Consider the following 14637-nt stretch of genomic DNA (forward strand, 5'->3'; position numbering starts at 1 on the left):
ATCGCCCCAGTGGATTGACGGTATATTAAGCATGATCCTGGAAATTAGGCTTGGCGTGGCGCTACCTCTTGTGTGGTATCCTCAACTTTTGGGTATGCTCACACTCGGTTTTACAGGGTGAATGTGACTCTGCCCATCCGCTTCAGGGACTCCTGGAGCAGCATCCATGAACATCACACTGAGGTAGGTGTTGTAGTGGTTGTCCCTTGGATGTTGCAGATTCTTCGTGACCTTGTTGACATAAGTCATCCAGTGCTTGAAGCACCGCCTCTGGCGGTCTGTAGGGATGAAATAGAACAAAAGTTACAACTGTAACTATGGTTCTATGACTCCCGGATGACCACCAGAATGCTTAGATCCTCGGAATCCTTGCGTCTTGCGAAAAGGTTGAGGAATTGAACAGCAGGTGTCATGTAACTATATAGAGTCACGCAGGTCACCTAGATCGTAGGTCAACCGTGGGTCAACCTACACATGCGCAAGACTGATCATTCAGTGCTTGAAGCACCGCCTCTGGTGGTCATCCAGGATTCATAGAACCATAGTTGTAAATTTCAAACTATTGACTAAGGCCACTTTGAAATTTTACAAGAAAGTCTCTGAAAACAAAAAACAAAGCAAGTTAGGAGGGGTTTAACACTTTTCCGCATATTTCCTCTGGCAAAAATTGAAAGCAAAAACAAAAGAAACTCATATTTTAGCTCTGATAGTTACTTTTATCGTCTGTTGTGATTCACTAAAAGTTCATTTATGTGGTGAGCTATCAAAATGCCATTGATCTTGTTGATATATATATATCAACAAGATGATTTATATCATTGCTGATATAAATTTGTTATAAAAGTATTACTGATTGCACTTTTAAAAAATAGGTAACTATGTTATTAAAGGTAAAGTTTAAACAGTAATGATTTCTTGGTTAATGTCAAGTTGTCATAACAAAGACATTTTGAATAATGTCAACTTTGTATTAAAAGTGTCATAATTTACCGAATGACACTTTATGACAACAGTCATAAATATTCATGAAGGCTTATTCATGTTCATGACATGTGTTATGTCATGTTTATGAAAGTGTCATGACAGTCTTATTCACCCCCCTTCAAATAAAGTGTTACCATATATATATATATATATATATATATATATATATATACACACACACACAATTGATTAGGACTGACAATAAAGCAGAATAAGGAGTCTTCCGCAGCACTGCAATTACATATTAAATGCATGTCACAGTGGGTTCTATGTGTTAAGCTCTTCCACACTTATTCCAGGGATCTCATGGTCTCTGGTTTCATCACCCTCTAATCACCAGATCTCGAGGACCCCCCGATCACGCTGACGTCCCGCACCTCACGAATGCGGCACTCATCACAGAGCGACGAGACCCCGCCCACCACCTGTTCTGAGGTCTACCAGGGGGGAGCTTGTGACCTGGACACCCCGGCACCATCCTCCCTCGCCCGGAGTAGCAGCGCCTCTGACATCATGGAGCCCTTCATCGCCGAGCGGGTCAAAGGTGAAGACACCCAGCGGGATCCCATGTCCTTCCTGAATCCTCCGCACCACCACTCCACAACTACCTCCTCACTTGCAGCCAACAGCCACACAACTCCGCCTCTCTCACAATCCCTCACCTCCCCTAATCCCACACCTTTCACCCTCTCCAATGGTGTTTCCTTGTCCTCAGAACCACAGGATGATGCTAGTGTTTATAACCAGTCCTGGCTCCGAGCCGGCTCCGGAAGCCAAGGCTCTAGCTCTGACTGGGTGAGCGACTGGGACTCCGCCTTCGCTTTTTCATCTGAAAAGGAAATTGACGCAGATGAGGGGGAAGTGGGGTGTGAAGCCGAAGAGGACGATTTATTCTCCTCCATCAGAGACTACCTCATTCAGAAAGGAGGTGAAAAGAAAGACGAGGTCAAAGAGGGAGGCGGTGCTGGTCATCTATTAGAAGGTTTTGTGGCTTTACCTGCAAATGAGCAAAGCAGGGAAGCTAGATCCCAGTTAGAGGAGGAGAAGCGAGTGGTAAATGAGGACAGGCAGGTAAGTAAATCAGTGAGGCACAGGAGTGTGGACTCCACAGAGGAGAGTGAGGCAGAACAGCGCAGTATCTACGAGTGTTTGGAGCTACAGTGTGAATGGCCATCTCCCAGTGTTAAAGGGAGCACTAGCTTAGAGAGAAACTCGGAGGAGAAAAAAACAGCTGGAGCAGTACACGAAGGGAAACTTGAATCGTGGGGTGAGATAGGAGAAAAGAAACAAGAAGATAAAGGAGAATCAAAAGAGAGGGCGCGGTTGATTAGACAGAATTCAGTCACAGCCGAACCTAACACTGAATCATCAACTCCTCAAACCTCCAACCCTGCTAAGTTAATGTCTCGCAGTGGCATCAAGCGGCATCAGTCCGCCGGGGTCCATGTCAGCTTCCGGCCCTCCACCGAGTCCGTCCAGTTCCACAACCCCTTGGAGAACAAGGAGGCCCACTGGAGAGCCAGGTTGCGTCGCCTCAGTCATTTCCACACTCACAGCCATTCAGCTGGGGAGAGGACGGCCAGAGCTGGGGTGGGCTCAGGGGGAAAGCTAGGAACAGAAAGTCCAGGTAAGTTCGCCCCAGGGAACGGAGCTGGCCATAAAACACGAGCAAACGAGAAGTTGTTGCCCGGAGCTCCTGCAGGTAGCAGAGATTCCTCTGTAGACAGACTGGGGACAGGAGGGGAGAAGCAGCTCCCAGGGTCCTGTACCGGGACCGGTCTGGGCCCAGAGGTCAACTCTGAGGGCTCGTCAAGTTCCTCAGGAGTGCGAGGACGTTTGGGACGCTCTGCCCTGCGGTCCCGAGTCTGCCGCTCACGCTCCCAGGAGCCCGGCATCACTACCTCACGACACCACCAGGGCGCTCTTCTCGGTGGCATGTATAAGACCGTTGTCCACGCCCTGTCCTCCAAACCTCGGCCCAGAGGCCAGGGGTCATCCCAGGGGTCATCGCCGCAGCGACAGACCAGGGCCAGCTCGGGCGACGCCTCGCTAAAGGATCTCTACTCCCACGTCCTGGGCTACTTTGGAAGAAAGACGACAACGCCAGGTGAGGATTGAGGCGAACGAAGTGCTCAGAGAAGACAAAACAGTGGAGAGAAATGTTCACCAACACACAAACACCAGCCGTTCTCTTTCCTTTTTGGCTGTTTTTAACTGGTTTGTTATGATGGAATGATATTTTTGGCTGAAACTCATCATCTTGCTCTTGGACTGAACCTGAAACTCCCTGTTGATGTTTTGCTCTTGAACGTAGCCCCCCCCCATCCTCCAGCCTGCCTCCTTTCGAGGACCCCACGTCCTTCCACCGCCTGTCACCTGTTTCTGTAGGCCAGAAGCTCCATCCCTCCTCCTGTCCTCTCTTTTTTAAGGGCTTCGGGATTTTAACCTTTGCACCTCCTTCCCCATCTTCTCCCCCCTCTCCTCGACTTTTGCATGCGGCCTCTTTGAGTCTCTTTTACTTCCTCCCTGGAAACTTTAGAAGAAAACGACAATCTACTGTCTGGAAAAAAGTTAAAAATGTCAACAAAACTAAAACTAACTACAATTGAGAATGATGTTGGATGTTTAGCTGGATGTTCCATCTTCAGATCCTTGTTTGCTGTAGGACAATGAATATTAAGTAGTAAAATAGGCTATACATTTCCACTCCACTAGATGGCAGCACAAGACCTTTCGAGAACAACCAGTGTCATGGTAGTAAGGTGAACTTAATTCAGTAAGGAAGAAATAGTTTGCTGAAATGGTTATTTGCCCAAATATTAAGTTAATAGTTACTATTTAACCACCATTACAAATATTTCAGTTGATTCTCATCCTGAGGGAAAGTTTGGTGAAAATGTTTTACAAGAGTACAGAGATTCATCATTTGAATCTGTCTTGATGTGGAGCTGCTGCTACATCTCCTTTTCTCAACATGTTTTTTGTTTGTTGCTCCTCAACAAGTGCCACTTTTTTCTTTTGTTTTGTCAACTTATTTGTAACACAGGTAATGAAGTGATGCTGTGGCATCCTGAGCTATTTTAACAACAGTGTTGAAATAGAGGTTTGTTTCCTTGCATGAATTCACTGACAGGAAATTTACTTCTTTGTTTATTTTTTAAAGCTACACTCATGGTTAAAGGTCATTCTCTTTCAGTGCTAGGGTTTTATTTAATAAAGCCTAATAAAAATAATCAGATCTTTACCAATTTCTAAGATTACTTAAACTAATAGTCATACAAATGTAAACGGCAGACTGCTGGACCACTCCCTAAAATTATTATTTCCAGTCAGAAGAAATATTTAAGTAAAATTAAATTATTGCTTTTAACATAAATCCACTTTGGCTGTTAAGAATTGAAGGCTTTGTTTATTTATTATAATCGTCCTATAGGACTAAGGGATCAACATTAATGAAATAATCTTTCTGTTACAATTATTGGGGCAAAAAAAAAATATTGATACATTTATTGATTTCTAGAGTATACACACAGAGTAACATTTGTTAGATTTTAGTTGTGAAGGTTCTACAGTTGTACTTTAATTTTACAGAACTCATTTTCTGTTGGTTTTTGTGATTTCTCAGGTATTATTGACATAATTCAGATCGTTTGTACAAGCATATAGAGATCAAAGACGTTGTATATGTGAGCAAATATATTTTTAAGCAAGCCCATAAAATCATATTCCATTCACTCATGATGGCAAATAACCATTACAGTTGAATACTCTGCAGATCCTGACTTCTAACATGCTGCTCCGGGGTAATGTCTTTGCAGTTGCAGCAGGCTACTTGTGTGCAGAACTTAGTTTGGATTTGTTTCGTGTTGCGTCACATTGCAGACAGAGGTAAGATTAAACCTGCAAGGGTTCGCAGTTTAATGTTTTCGAGCGGCTGTGGTATTTTAAAGCCAGTCTGGTGGCTATAAAGGAAATCCTGACACTTTATGTTGAGTAGCTGAAAGCTTTATTGACCTGTTATTGGCCTGGAAGCAGCCATAGATCCATGAGGTAGATTTGATCTGCAAAGGAGGTGGCAGATTTACTGCAGAACAATCTTGAATTTTTAATCGCTTCCTGCTTTTACACTCACCCCCCAATCACTTTCGTTGCATCCAAGCTAATAGCATCATAAGCCAAAGAATCGTAACTGCACTAATATTAGACCTCTGGTTTTCTACTTGTTTGACTAAGTGATACTCTCTCTTTTACTTTTTGTGCATGATTCAGTTTAACTCCTGCATTGCTTATCTGAGATGTGGTGCGCCTGCTGTTTTGGCTTTTTGTTTATTTAACAATCCTCAAGAATCCCCAAAGTACATTCACATCAGGACTGCTCTTACAATTAGGAGAAACATTAAATTCAGTTTATTAGTGTTGTGATATTTTAATGTAAATTCACATTGCTTGATAATCTGCTGCCGTTATGCATCTGTAGGAAATGTCGAGAATAGCCATCCATAAATCTCACAACTTATTGGCCTCAGACGAAGCTGATAGTGGTGGCTGACACAACCAATCCTGTTATTCACCGTTTCTCCACAGTCTTAAAAAGTTCCTGGCATTTGCAACAAAGTTAACTAAAGTACAGAAAATCATTTGTAACTCTGGAATGTTCTAGTTTTCAACACATAAAGTCTGACTTTCTGAAGTTAATGAACTCATTCACATATTTGAACACGTATGGTTTCTCATTTGAGATAATGTCATGAAAAATCTATCTTAAATTAACATAGTAAGAAATTGCTCTAGATGACTGCTCTCACACTGTTGTTGATTGATTTAGGCCTATAGTTGAACAGTTTAGTTTTCAGTACCTTAATATTTTGATCCCTGAATAAGAACGTTCAGCTAACTGAACATTTCTAAAGCTACCTGTCGTTGGGAAGGTGTTCCTCTGGTGATGAAACAAGCTTTTTATAAGGTTTTCCATGCTTTAGAAATCCTGATACGTCCTCCCCTGACTTATACTTTATTACTTCTTTCCCTTTAAGTATTCATGTGTTTGACTGCAAAAACTTTCTCAAAGTTTATTTGCTTTTGCGTGTGTGTAGCCAACAAAGAGGAGGTGGTCCAGAAGGCTCGCCCCGTGTCCAGCGACGTTGGAAGCAGCAACCCAAACTTCTCTGACCTGATGGATGAGTTCATTCAGGAAAGACTGAGAAACAAAGGGACAGTGGTCAGTATATCTTGGACACATTTATTTGCAATTATATTGGCATAAATCATCAAAGCTGTAAGCACCACCGTCCCTCTGACGAACAGGGTCGTCGAGGAAGCAGTCCAGTGGGCCTTGAGGTTCCCAAGGACCTGCCAGAGCTCCTGGAGGCCGGTCAGGGGGCGGGGTCAAGACCCACAGATGACCCTCGACCTGTTGATGACCCTGGAGTTCCCTCTGAGTGGACGTCACCTGCCAGTGCCAGCGGTTCCGATGTCCTCAGCTCAGACAGCCAGTCGGATTCCTTTAATGCCTTTCAGTATTCAGCATGCAAATTTGACAGTAAGAAACCGACTTTATCTCTGACGCACTCCTAAGATATAAAGAGAAGAAAAATCTGAATCAGTTCTTTTGTTTATTGTTATTAGTTTTGTTTTTATTTGGTCTAAATGAAATCCCGGAGATGTCTTTTTACAATTCAATAGACTGTACTGTAGCTGCACAAAATATCAATTCATAATTGAAATATCAACATGCCACATCACAGTTTAAAACTTGGATCTGCAACCTTTGTATTTGAAAGAGCCATTTTTCCCTTAGTCCAGCTAAATAAAACATGCTTATCGGCAAAACGTTACACGATTTTTGAAAAACTAGACCGCTCATAATTTTTTATAAATATCTGCAATAGAAAATGTGTTTTTACATTTAAGGAACCATCATTTTATTTCTATTTTTAGATGTTTAAACAAAGAAGTATATAGGAGTGCTTCAAGTAAAAGTCAAAATCCTTGCCTGGGCACACAATCTTGGCCTGTAAAGCACATAGTTTCCAACCTAAATACCTGATTACTGATTATTTTGGAGTCATTATTTAGTGGATAAGTGCAATTTTTCTATAAAAAAAAAAAAATCTGGAAAATCGCTAAAACCTGTACTTGTCACAATTTTATTTAAATCCATACATTGGTCCTTTATTATTAAATGCCAAAGTTATGAAGAGTCACTTGAATCTCCAGCGCCACAGGATGCAGACCCCTGGTTTAAAGAACATTTTTGGCTCTAACCATCCAGCCATAAAATATTATGTTATATCCTTTTTTTTTTTTTTTTTTGAGATTTTGCATTCAGTTCAGATGCATGTGGAGGAGGAGCGGGGTCCACAGGAGGCGGAGGCGGCCGAGGCAGCTCACTGGACCAGGACAGTCTAGGAGGCGGCTTAGCCTGTGACGAGCAGGAAGTGGCCAGTTTGACGACAGTCCACATTGACTCAGAGACCAGCAGCTTGAGCCACACGGTTACCGTTACCGGTACGTTTCTGTGAAGTTGTCCAGTAATAAACCACCAGGAATATTTATTATCAGGAGATGTTTGGTTCTCCGTTCAATTCTACATGTCTTTCTGACTCTTGGTTAGGCTCTGAGAGTGCCTCGCCCATGCATTCCCTCGGGGGCTCCCGTTCCCAGACCCCCTCCCCAGCCACGCTGACAGCTGAGCACGCTGATCACACACACAGTCACTCACACGCACACTTGCAGCTGGACCAGAAACTCCACAGCTCTGTACTCCAGACCCCAGATGATCTAGGTAAAATTGACGGTGGAAGGGAAGGGAGAGGGGGGTAAATAGTTTAAGAATGCAAACATTACAAAGATCCTATAAGTGTTCTTGCTTTATTCTCCTCCAACCAAACAAGAGTCTCTGATTGACGTATTGATTCCAGAAACAAGCGAGTTCCCCAGCGAGGACTGCAGTGTGATGGCAGGCGGCTCTCTAACTGGATGGCACGCAGATGTTGCCACGGTTATGTGGAGGAGGATGCTGGGTATCCTGGGAGATGTTAACACCATCAAGGACCCAGAAATCCATGCTCAGGTTTTTGACTACTTGTGTGAGCTGTGGCAGAACTTGGCCAAGGTTAGTACAGATAAATCTGTCTGCTGTGGAAATAATTTCAAAATTTTCATCAGGGATTGGAGTTTAGTGGCATTCCTGTTTTCAGATCAGGGATAATTTGGGGATTTCTCTGGACAACCAGTCGTCCCCACCACCTCCTGTTCTGATTCCTCCTCTAAGAATCCTCACCCCCTGGCTCTTTAAGGTAAGTGTGATCAAGAAATATATTTGCTTCATATTACAGGGAAGGAAAATAAACAGGTGTTTTTTTGTGTGTCTCTGCATATTTCCTTTAGGCCACCATGCTGACTGAACGTTACAAGCAGGGAAAGCTTCATGCCTACAAACTAATCTGTAGGATAATGAAAAGACGTCAAGACGTTTCCCCAAACACCGACTTTCTCATGCACTTCTACAACATCATGCACCAAGGGCTGCTGCACCAGGACCAGGTCTGTGTTACAAGGGGATTCAATTGTAAACAATATGAGTAACAATGGGGAAAATTCAACTCAGCTCGGGAGACTTCATTGAATATTTGATGACACTTTAATGGCAGATAAAATGTTCAACATACCATTAATAAATCAAATATTTCTGCCACTGTCTGCTTACGGTGGGGATATTCTGCCACTAGAATATGTCTTGGTCTTATCTTTTAACAGTTGACAAGGTTGGAGCAAACAACCTTATGCACTTTTCTCTTAGGCTCAGTTCAGAGCTTTTCTGTAGGATTTGTCATGGATAAAGATTAATGTTCAACCACTTTAGCTTATTATCCTACTAAACATCCAGGGACAGACCATTTCCAGATTTTTTGGCTAAAGCCATCAGACCTTTTTTTAATGGCTGTACAGTAGCAGAGTATCTGGTTCTCTAAACTGCTTCAGAGCAATCTTTAAAAGCCTGGGGAGGTATTGATACATGACTACTGGACGAATTACCATCAAGTCTGGCTACTTAGACACAAAATATAAGAAAATAGAGGGATTAGTCAAAATGTTTGCAAAGCAGTTTGTCCCTAAATTATAATTCTGCTTCATATTGAGAAGAAGTGTTTTTGACAAGCTGTCTTCTTCAGGATATTGTGAACACCATCATCAAGCACTGCAGTCCCAGGTTCTTCAGCATCGGACTTCCCGGAGCCACCATGTTGATCCTGGACTTTATCATCGCAGCTTCCAGAGTCACTGCATGTTCATCGCTCAATGTGAGGCACAAGGATGCACAGAGTCCTAAAGAGGAATACACTGACTTAAAAGTTTTCAAAAAATGGCAAGCTGTGAATAGACAATGATTGAGGAATTTATTTAATTCCCTTTTGTTTGTTTTTTTCTCCAAGGCTCCAAGAGTCGAGGCCCAGATTCTTCTTGGGTCTCTGGTGTGTTTCCCCAACTTTTATGAGGAACTTGCTGCTCTCCATCCGACCATTGCCGACGTTGTACGGACTAAATTCCCCGAGGTCAAGGTACGTGGAGGTACCTTGACCTGCTGATTTGTGTGGTTGGAGCAAGTCGCCATGGCAGCCACAGGGGTGGGATGAAATATGCTTTTTAAACATGCTCAAAAACTTTCATCTATTTTCCTGTGCCATCCAGGTCAGCCTTGATGCTTTAACTCAGGTTTGCTTGTCCATAGGGGATCTCAGCACAGAATATTAGGTTAATGTCTCATCAGCTATTCCTGAAACGGCTCAGAGCTGTGGGAGTAATGTTGTTTGTGTTGTTGTAGCTGTGTAAACAGTTAATGCCATGCGTGGCAGCACCTCAGGCCCTCTCTTTGGTTTCTTACGAGCCAGAACCCGGTTTTGAATCACTAAGCGATCATTAACACCGACTGAAAAGACCAGCAAGTGTGCGAATTTGCCTCAACTTGTTGTGTTAACTTGATTGTGTGCTATAGCTTGCATACCACTTAAAGTGACTCTTCATTACAAGCACCAGTTGTAGAAGTTTTCTGCTGCTGTTGCTGACAAAGTCTTTAAATCTTTGTTGTTGTTGTTTTTTTTAAGGAACACATTATCAAAACCATCCTGACCTCTGCCAGGGATGAACCCTCTGCTCCTGCAAGGTATGTGTCAGATGATGTTTTTTTTTTTTTTTTTTTTTACCTTTGAGTGCGTGTATTATAACTCGCTGCTTCTGTCCCCGCTCTGTCAGATGTGTGGCTTTGTGCAGCCTGGGTATCTGGCTGTGTGAAGAGTTGGCTCATGGAACTGAACATCCTCAGATTAAAGAAGCTCTCAATGTAATCTGTGTGACCCTGAAGGTAGGTTTTATAATTATGAGTCATATTCTGTCCCGGTTTTTTTTTTTTTATATACATCCTACATGTTATAGCACTTACTGCTATCACTGTTCCACTTCTCTCACACTGGATGACGACCCTATTATTATAAGGTTAAAAAAGAATAAAAATGAGCCAGATTGTGGATGGTCTAAGCAGGGTCTTGGTGAGTTATTCAATAGTGCTTAAAGGACCAAAAGGCTAATGAAATTATAATGGGAGACTCGTGGGGTTTGGATTGAACCTCAGTCAAATTCTGGACTTTGAATCTGTGAGGAAGCGAACATTTTTTGGTTTAAGCATCTGTTGTTGTTGTTGTTGTTGTTTTCTCCTCAACATGAATTAATAAATACTTAATTACATAGCTTTACTAAGGCTGAAACAGTCACATTAATCATGATGAATCAATTATTCAAATAATGGTGAACTAATTTAGCAGTTGACTAATTGTGAATTGGAGTTTTCTAACCCCAAAAGGCTGTAAGAATAATATTCCCAGTGCATTAAATAAACCAAAAAATGTACAAACATTTGTACATTTTGCATTTAAGATGAAAAACCGTCTTTGTAAATATGTTGTACCCAGAACACATTCTAGCTTCACCTGGTTCAGATTCTGAAAAAAATAAAATAAAAAATCTCCCACTAAGCCCAGTTTGATATCCATTTATTAGTGGGTTGGCTTGAAAAAAAGCTTGGTTAAATGAGAAAACTTCTGAATAAATTTTGTTTTTCGATTAATCGTCAGAATAGTTGGAACAATAATCCATTGCTAAAATTATTGTTAGCAGCATCCCTGAGCTTGATTAGCATTCCTGTATTTTTTCCATAGTTCTTCTGTAAATGTAAGAATTTTAAATAAATTTGGAGAAAACTGTTGATTTTAGATTAATCTGTTTAATCAAAATCTCAGTTAATAGCTGAAAGAAAAAAGAATTGGTAGTTAGATGGTGGCAGCCCTATTTGACATAAAAATTTGTAGGAATCCTGATATAAGTACATAAATGTAGTCTCTAAATTTAAGTTTAAATTAGTAAGTTAATGCACATATAGTCAGAATATGTTTGTTTTTATTTATTTATTTATTTATTTAATTAATTTCTTCCATTTATTGTCTTGCAGGAGATAATTGAGATTTCCAAATAATATAATTTTCTTTTAAAAAATTCTAAAAAATAATTTATGATGCTTGATTTCTACCGTTCACTGTATAACTCTATTAGTTTGTTTTTTTATGTAGAGAAATATCTACATACATTTTAGTTGTAGATCATTTGGTTGCACCAGAATAACAGCCTAATATTTGAGACTGGAGATGTTTGCTGCTCTTTGTAAAACTGTCGCAGTTGTTATTGTCCGGCTCTGTAACGACAGGCCAGTGGATCAGAACAATGCTGTCCAACATTTACTGTCTCATCCCGAGCCAAGTGGTTCTAGACGGACAGAAACAGACACACACATACCTTTTCGACCTTGGAATCCCCAGTTTGTGTATCGGCAGCCAATGTTTTTTTTTTTTTTTTTTTTTTTTAAGGGACTGCACCAGTGCACATTTTCATTCACTTGCTCTTGGGAGCAAAACCTGGACTGCAAATATGTTTGGTTTTCCTTCAGATAGGAGCCTAATCCAAAGGGAATGCTGCAAGCTGCGACACACACACACACACACACACACACACACACACACACACACACACACACACTCTCTCTCTCTCTTACATAAATATACACTCATGTCTTTGTCAATTCTGAATCTCTTGCCTTGGTGGCAGCAGCCAGTCGCCTCAGCTACAGGCTCTGTTACATGTACACACAATTATACACAAAGCTTAAGGGATTGTCATATTTCCATGCAGAGCCACTTCCTCCTCTTGGCCGCCTCATCTTCCTTTCCTTTCATCAACAAGCATTTTTGGTTTTCGGGCGTTGGCTCTTGTTTGTGCCTGAGGTTTAAATCCAGCCTTTTCTCATTAATCACTCTGAGTTTTATTGTGACATTATGCAGTTTACTGACAGCTACAGATTTTAGTTTAATTTGACAGAGATTAATGTTAATATGGCGTTTTAAAGCTTCTTACAAAAATTCAAAACGTATGTAGCGGATTGTTTTATTATTATGATTTAAATTATTTATAATGTATTAGTGTTTCTGCTTTCATCTTAATTTCGTGGTAAATAGCACCACAAACATTGACAAACCTTTAAATTTACCTCTGGGTTGCAGAGCTCAGATTAAAAAAATAATCACAATGAGTATGCTAGATATTGTAGGCTTGTGCTATAATGACACAACGGTGCATGAGCCTTTCTATAAATCCATTTTCAACAAAAACCTGGTTATAAAGTTTGCCAGTTTATTTTATTATTGGGCAGATAGTTGTTGTTGTTTTGTTTTTTTTTAATTAAAAAAGGCACCATATATTTATTTTTCATTTCATTCAATCTCAAAGAACGGTAATAAAAGTGGGCCAAAATTCTCATACAATGGTGTAACAGACAGAAAACGGTCAATAAAATTTATTGCTGCTAAAGGTGATTATACAGGTTGTTGAAACATTGTATATTCTACTTTTCTTTCATGTTGTTTGTCTTTGTTTAATAAATAATGACAAGAGAAGATCTGATTAGTTTTTTTCTGTTCACTTTAGGTTATGTTTATATAATTTTATTTCCGTTTCCTAGTACCCCAATAAGACGGTAGCCTTGGTGGCCTCAGACATCCTTCACCTCCTCATCAGTTACGTGGATCATCTTCAGAAATTCCCCCCTGACACTCCAAAGAAGATTGTAGAGGTACTTTTCCATATTAGAGATTTTCCATTTTATAAAATTACTACAATTTTAAAGTCCTAAACTAGGTTTGCCTCCCCCCGCCTCCCCTTTAGATTCTGATCGCCACTATCACATATCTGCTGCCGAGCACCGAGTCCTCCTCTTACGAGCTGGATAAGAGGGTAACAAATCTCTGTATGCTTTTTAAAATGTTCTGTAGAACGAGACGTCCAGAGAAAGCGGGTTCATGCATGTCTTGCTGTGTTTTCTGCAGCTAGTAGTTTCCCTTCTGTTGTGCTTGTTGGACTGGGTGATGGCTCTGCCCCCAAAGACTCTTCTCCAGCCTGTACAAACACGAAGCCCTCCAGAAAAGGAGCAACCGACCAAAACGCTGCTCAGCTGTATTTACAAGGTAAACGTGTCTGTAGCTGCTGCAGTGCCTTGGCCAGAGTAACACACACACAGTTGGGCTTTTTTTTAAAAACTGCTTTCCTTGTAACATGTACAGGTCCTGCATGGGTGCGTTTATGGAGCGCAGTCTTTCAGCAGTCCCAAGTACTTCCCACTGCAGCTGTCAGACTTGTCGAGTTCAGACTACGACCCGTTCCTGCCATTGGAGAGCCTCCGCGAACCAGAACCTCTGCACAGCCCAGACTCAGAGCGCTCCAGCAAACTGCAGCCCGTCACTGAAGGTAATTTATCCAATCTAGCTCTGTAATGAGCCGACGCGTGTTCCGCACATGCAAAGTGATGCACGGACACAGAAACAGAAACGCGCACACAAATCTACAAAATCTTTGCACAATTTGACCGGAAAGGTATGTGTATGCAGACACACCTTCCTGCTCACTCCCTGTGAGTGACTTTATTGCCTCCTGCTATGATCCAACGGGACTCAGAGAGGAGTCTAATGACCGATTCACCTTGATACACCATGCTTCTCTTCTCTCCTCTCGCCTTGTCTTCTCTTCTCGTCTCTTCTCGTTTTTCTTCGGCTATATTTTTAACTTCTGCAACATCCTACTGCCTTCATTACGTTTTCTTTCTTTTCCTCATTTTGTCTCCTTATCCTGAGCCAAGCCCTGAGGTTTAGGGTGTCACTGAGAGTGCCCGATCAATACATATCTGTACTCACCAATCAATCTGTCAATAAGGACTCATTAGGAAGTCTGCATGCGTCATTGTGTGTGTTTCTATGTGACAGTGTTGATTAACAAGGATCTACTTTCAGGGCTGTATGTAATGACACTGGCTTCTTCTGCAGGGGGCCGACCTTCATTCAGTTAGAATAAGGCACATAAAGATTGAACTTGTAAATAATACTGAATTTTACATTCAAATCTTAGTTTTGTTCAGCTTTTTTGTCACTTCACCTTAACGATTTCCATTAGTCCTGAGGACTGAGATGGAGGTTAATTTTACATTTGCTGTATGTTTTGAATTTACTGATGGAAAGTAGCAGATTTTATTTTAAATGTCCTTTTATTTCTAAAGAGTTCATG

The 14637-nt window shown here is 41.3% G+C and overlaps 1 protein-coding gene across 4 annotated transcripts in view; it reads left to right on the forward strand.

Annotated features, from left to right (window-relative positions):
• Positions 1 to 14637, forward strand: part of ralgapa1 (Ral GTPase activating protein catalytic subunit alpha 1) — a 61725-nt gene that overhangs the window by 14958 nt on the left and 32130 nt on the right. For all 4 annotated transcript variants that reach the window (XM_088002698.1, XM_014995727.2, XM_088002696.1 and 1 more), the window contains 16 exons: positions 1325 to 3091; positions 6078 to 6202; positions 6289 to 6523; positions 7300 to 7491; positions 7598 to 7768; positions 7905 to 8098; positions 8184 to 8282; positions 8374 to 8529; positions 9159 to 9287; positions 9420 to 9545; positions 10089 to 10147; positions 10237 to 10345; positions 13046 to 13156; positions 13249 to 13317; positions 13410 to 13547; positions 13644 to 13827. In XM_088002698.1, the coding sequence (XP_087858824.1) occupies positions 1325 to 3091; positions 6078 to 6202; positions 6289 to 6523; positions 7300 to 7491; positions 7598 to 7768; positions 7905 to 8098; positions 8184 to 8282; positions 8374 to 8529; positions 9159 to 9287; positions 9420 to 9545; positions 10089 to 10147; positions 10237 to 10345; positions 13046 to 13156; positions 13249 to 13317; positions 13410 to 13547; positions 13644 to 13827 (3864 nt within the window). The remainder of the gene's footprint in view (positions 1 to 1324; positions 3092 to 6077; positions 6203 to 6288; positions 6524 to 7299; positions 7492 to 7597; positions 7769 to 7904; positions 8099 to 8183; positions 8283 to 8373; positions 8530 to 9158; positions 9288 to 9419; positions 9546 to 10088; positions 10148 to 10236; positions 10346 to 13045; positions 13157 to 13248; positions 13318 to 13409; positions 13548 to 13643; positions 13828 to 14637) is intronic.

Source organism: Poecilia mexicana, unplaced genomic scaffold, assembly GCF_051168715.1.
Source record: "Poecilia mexicana isolate PSO_F unplaced genomic scaffold, ASM5116871v1 scaffold_22, whole genome shotgun sequence".
NCBI classification, from domain to species: Eukaryota; Metazoa; Chordata; class Actinopteri; order Cyprinodontiformes; family Poeciliidae; genus Poecilia; species Poecilia mexicana.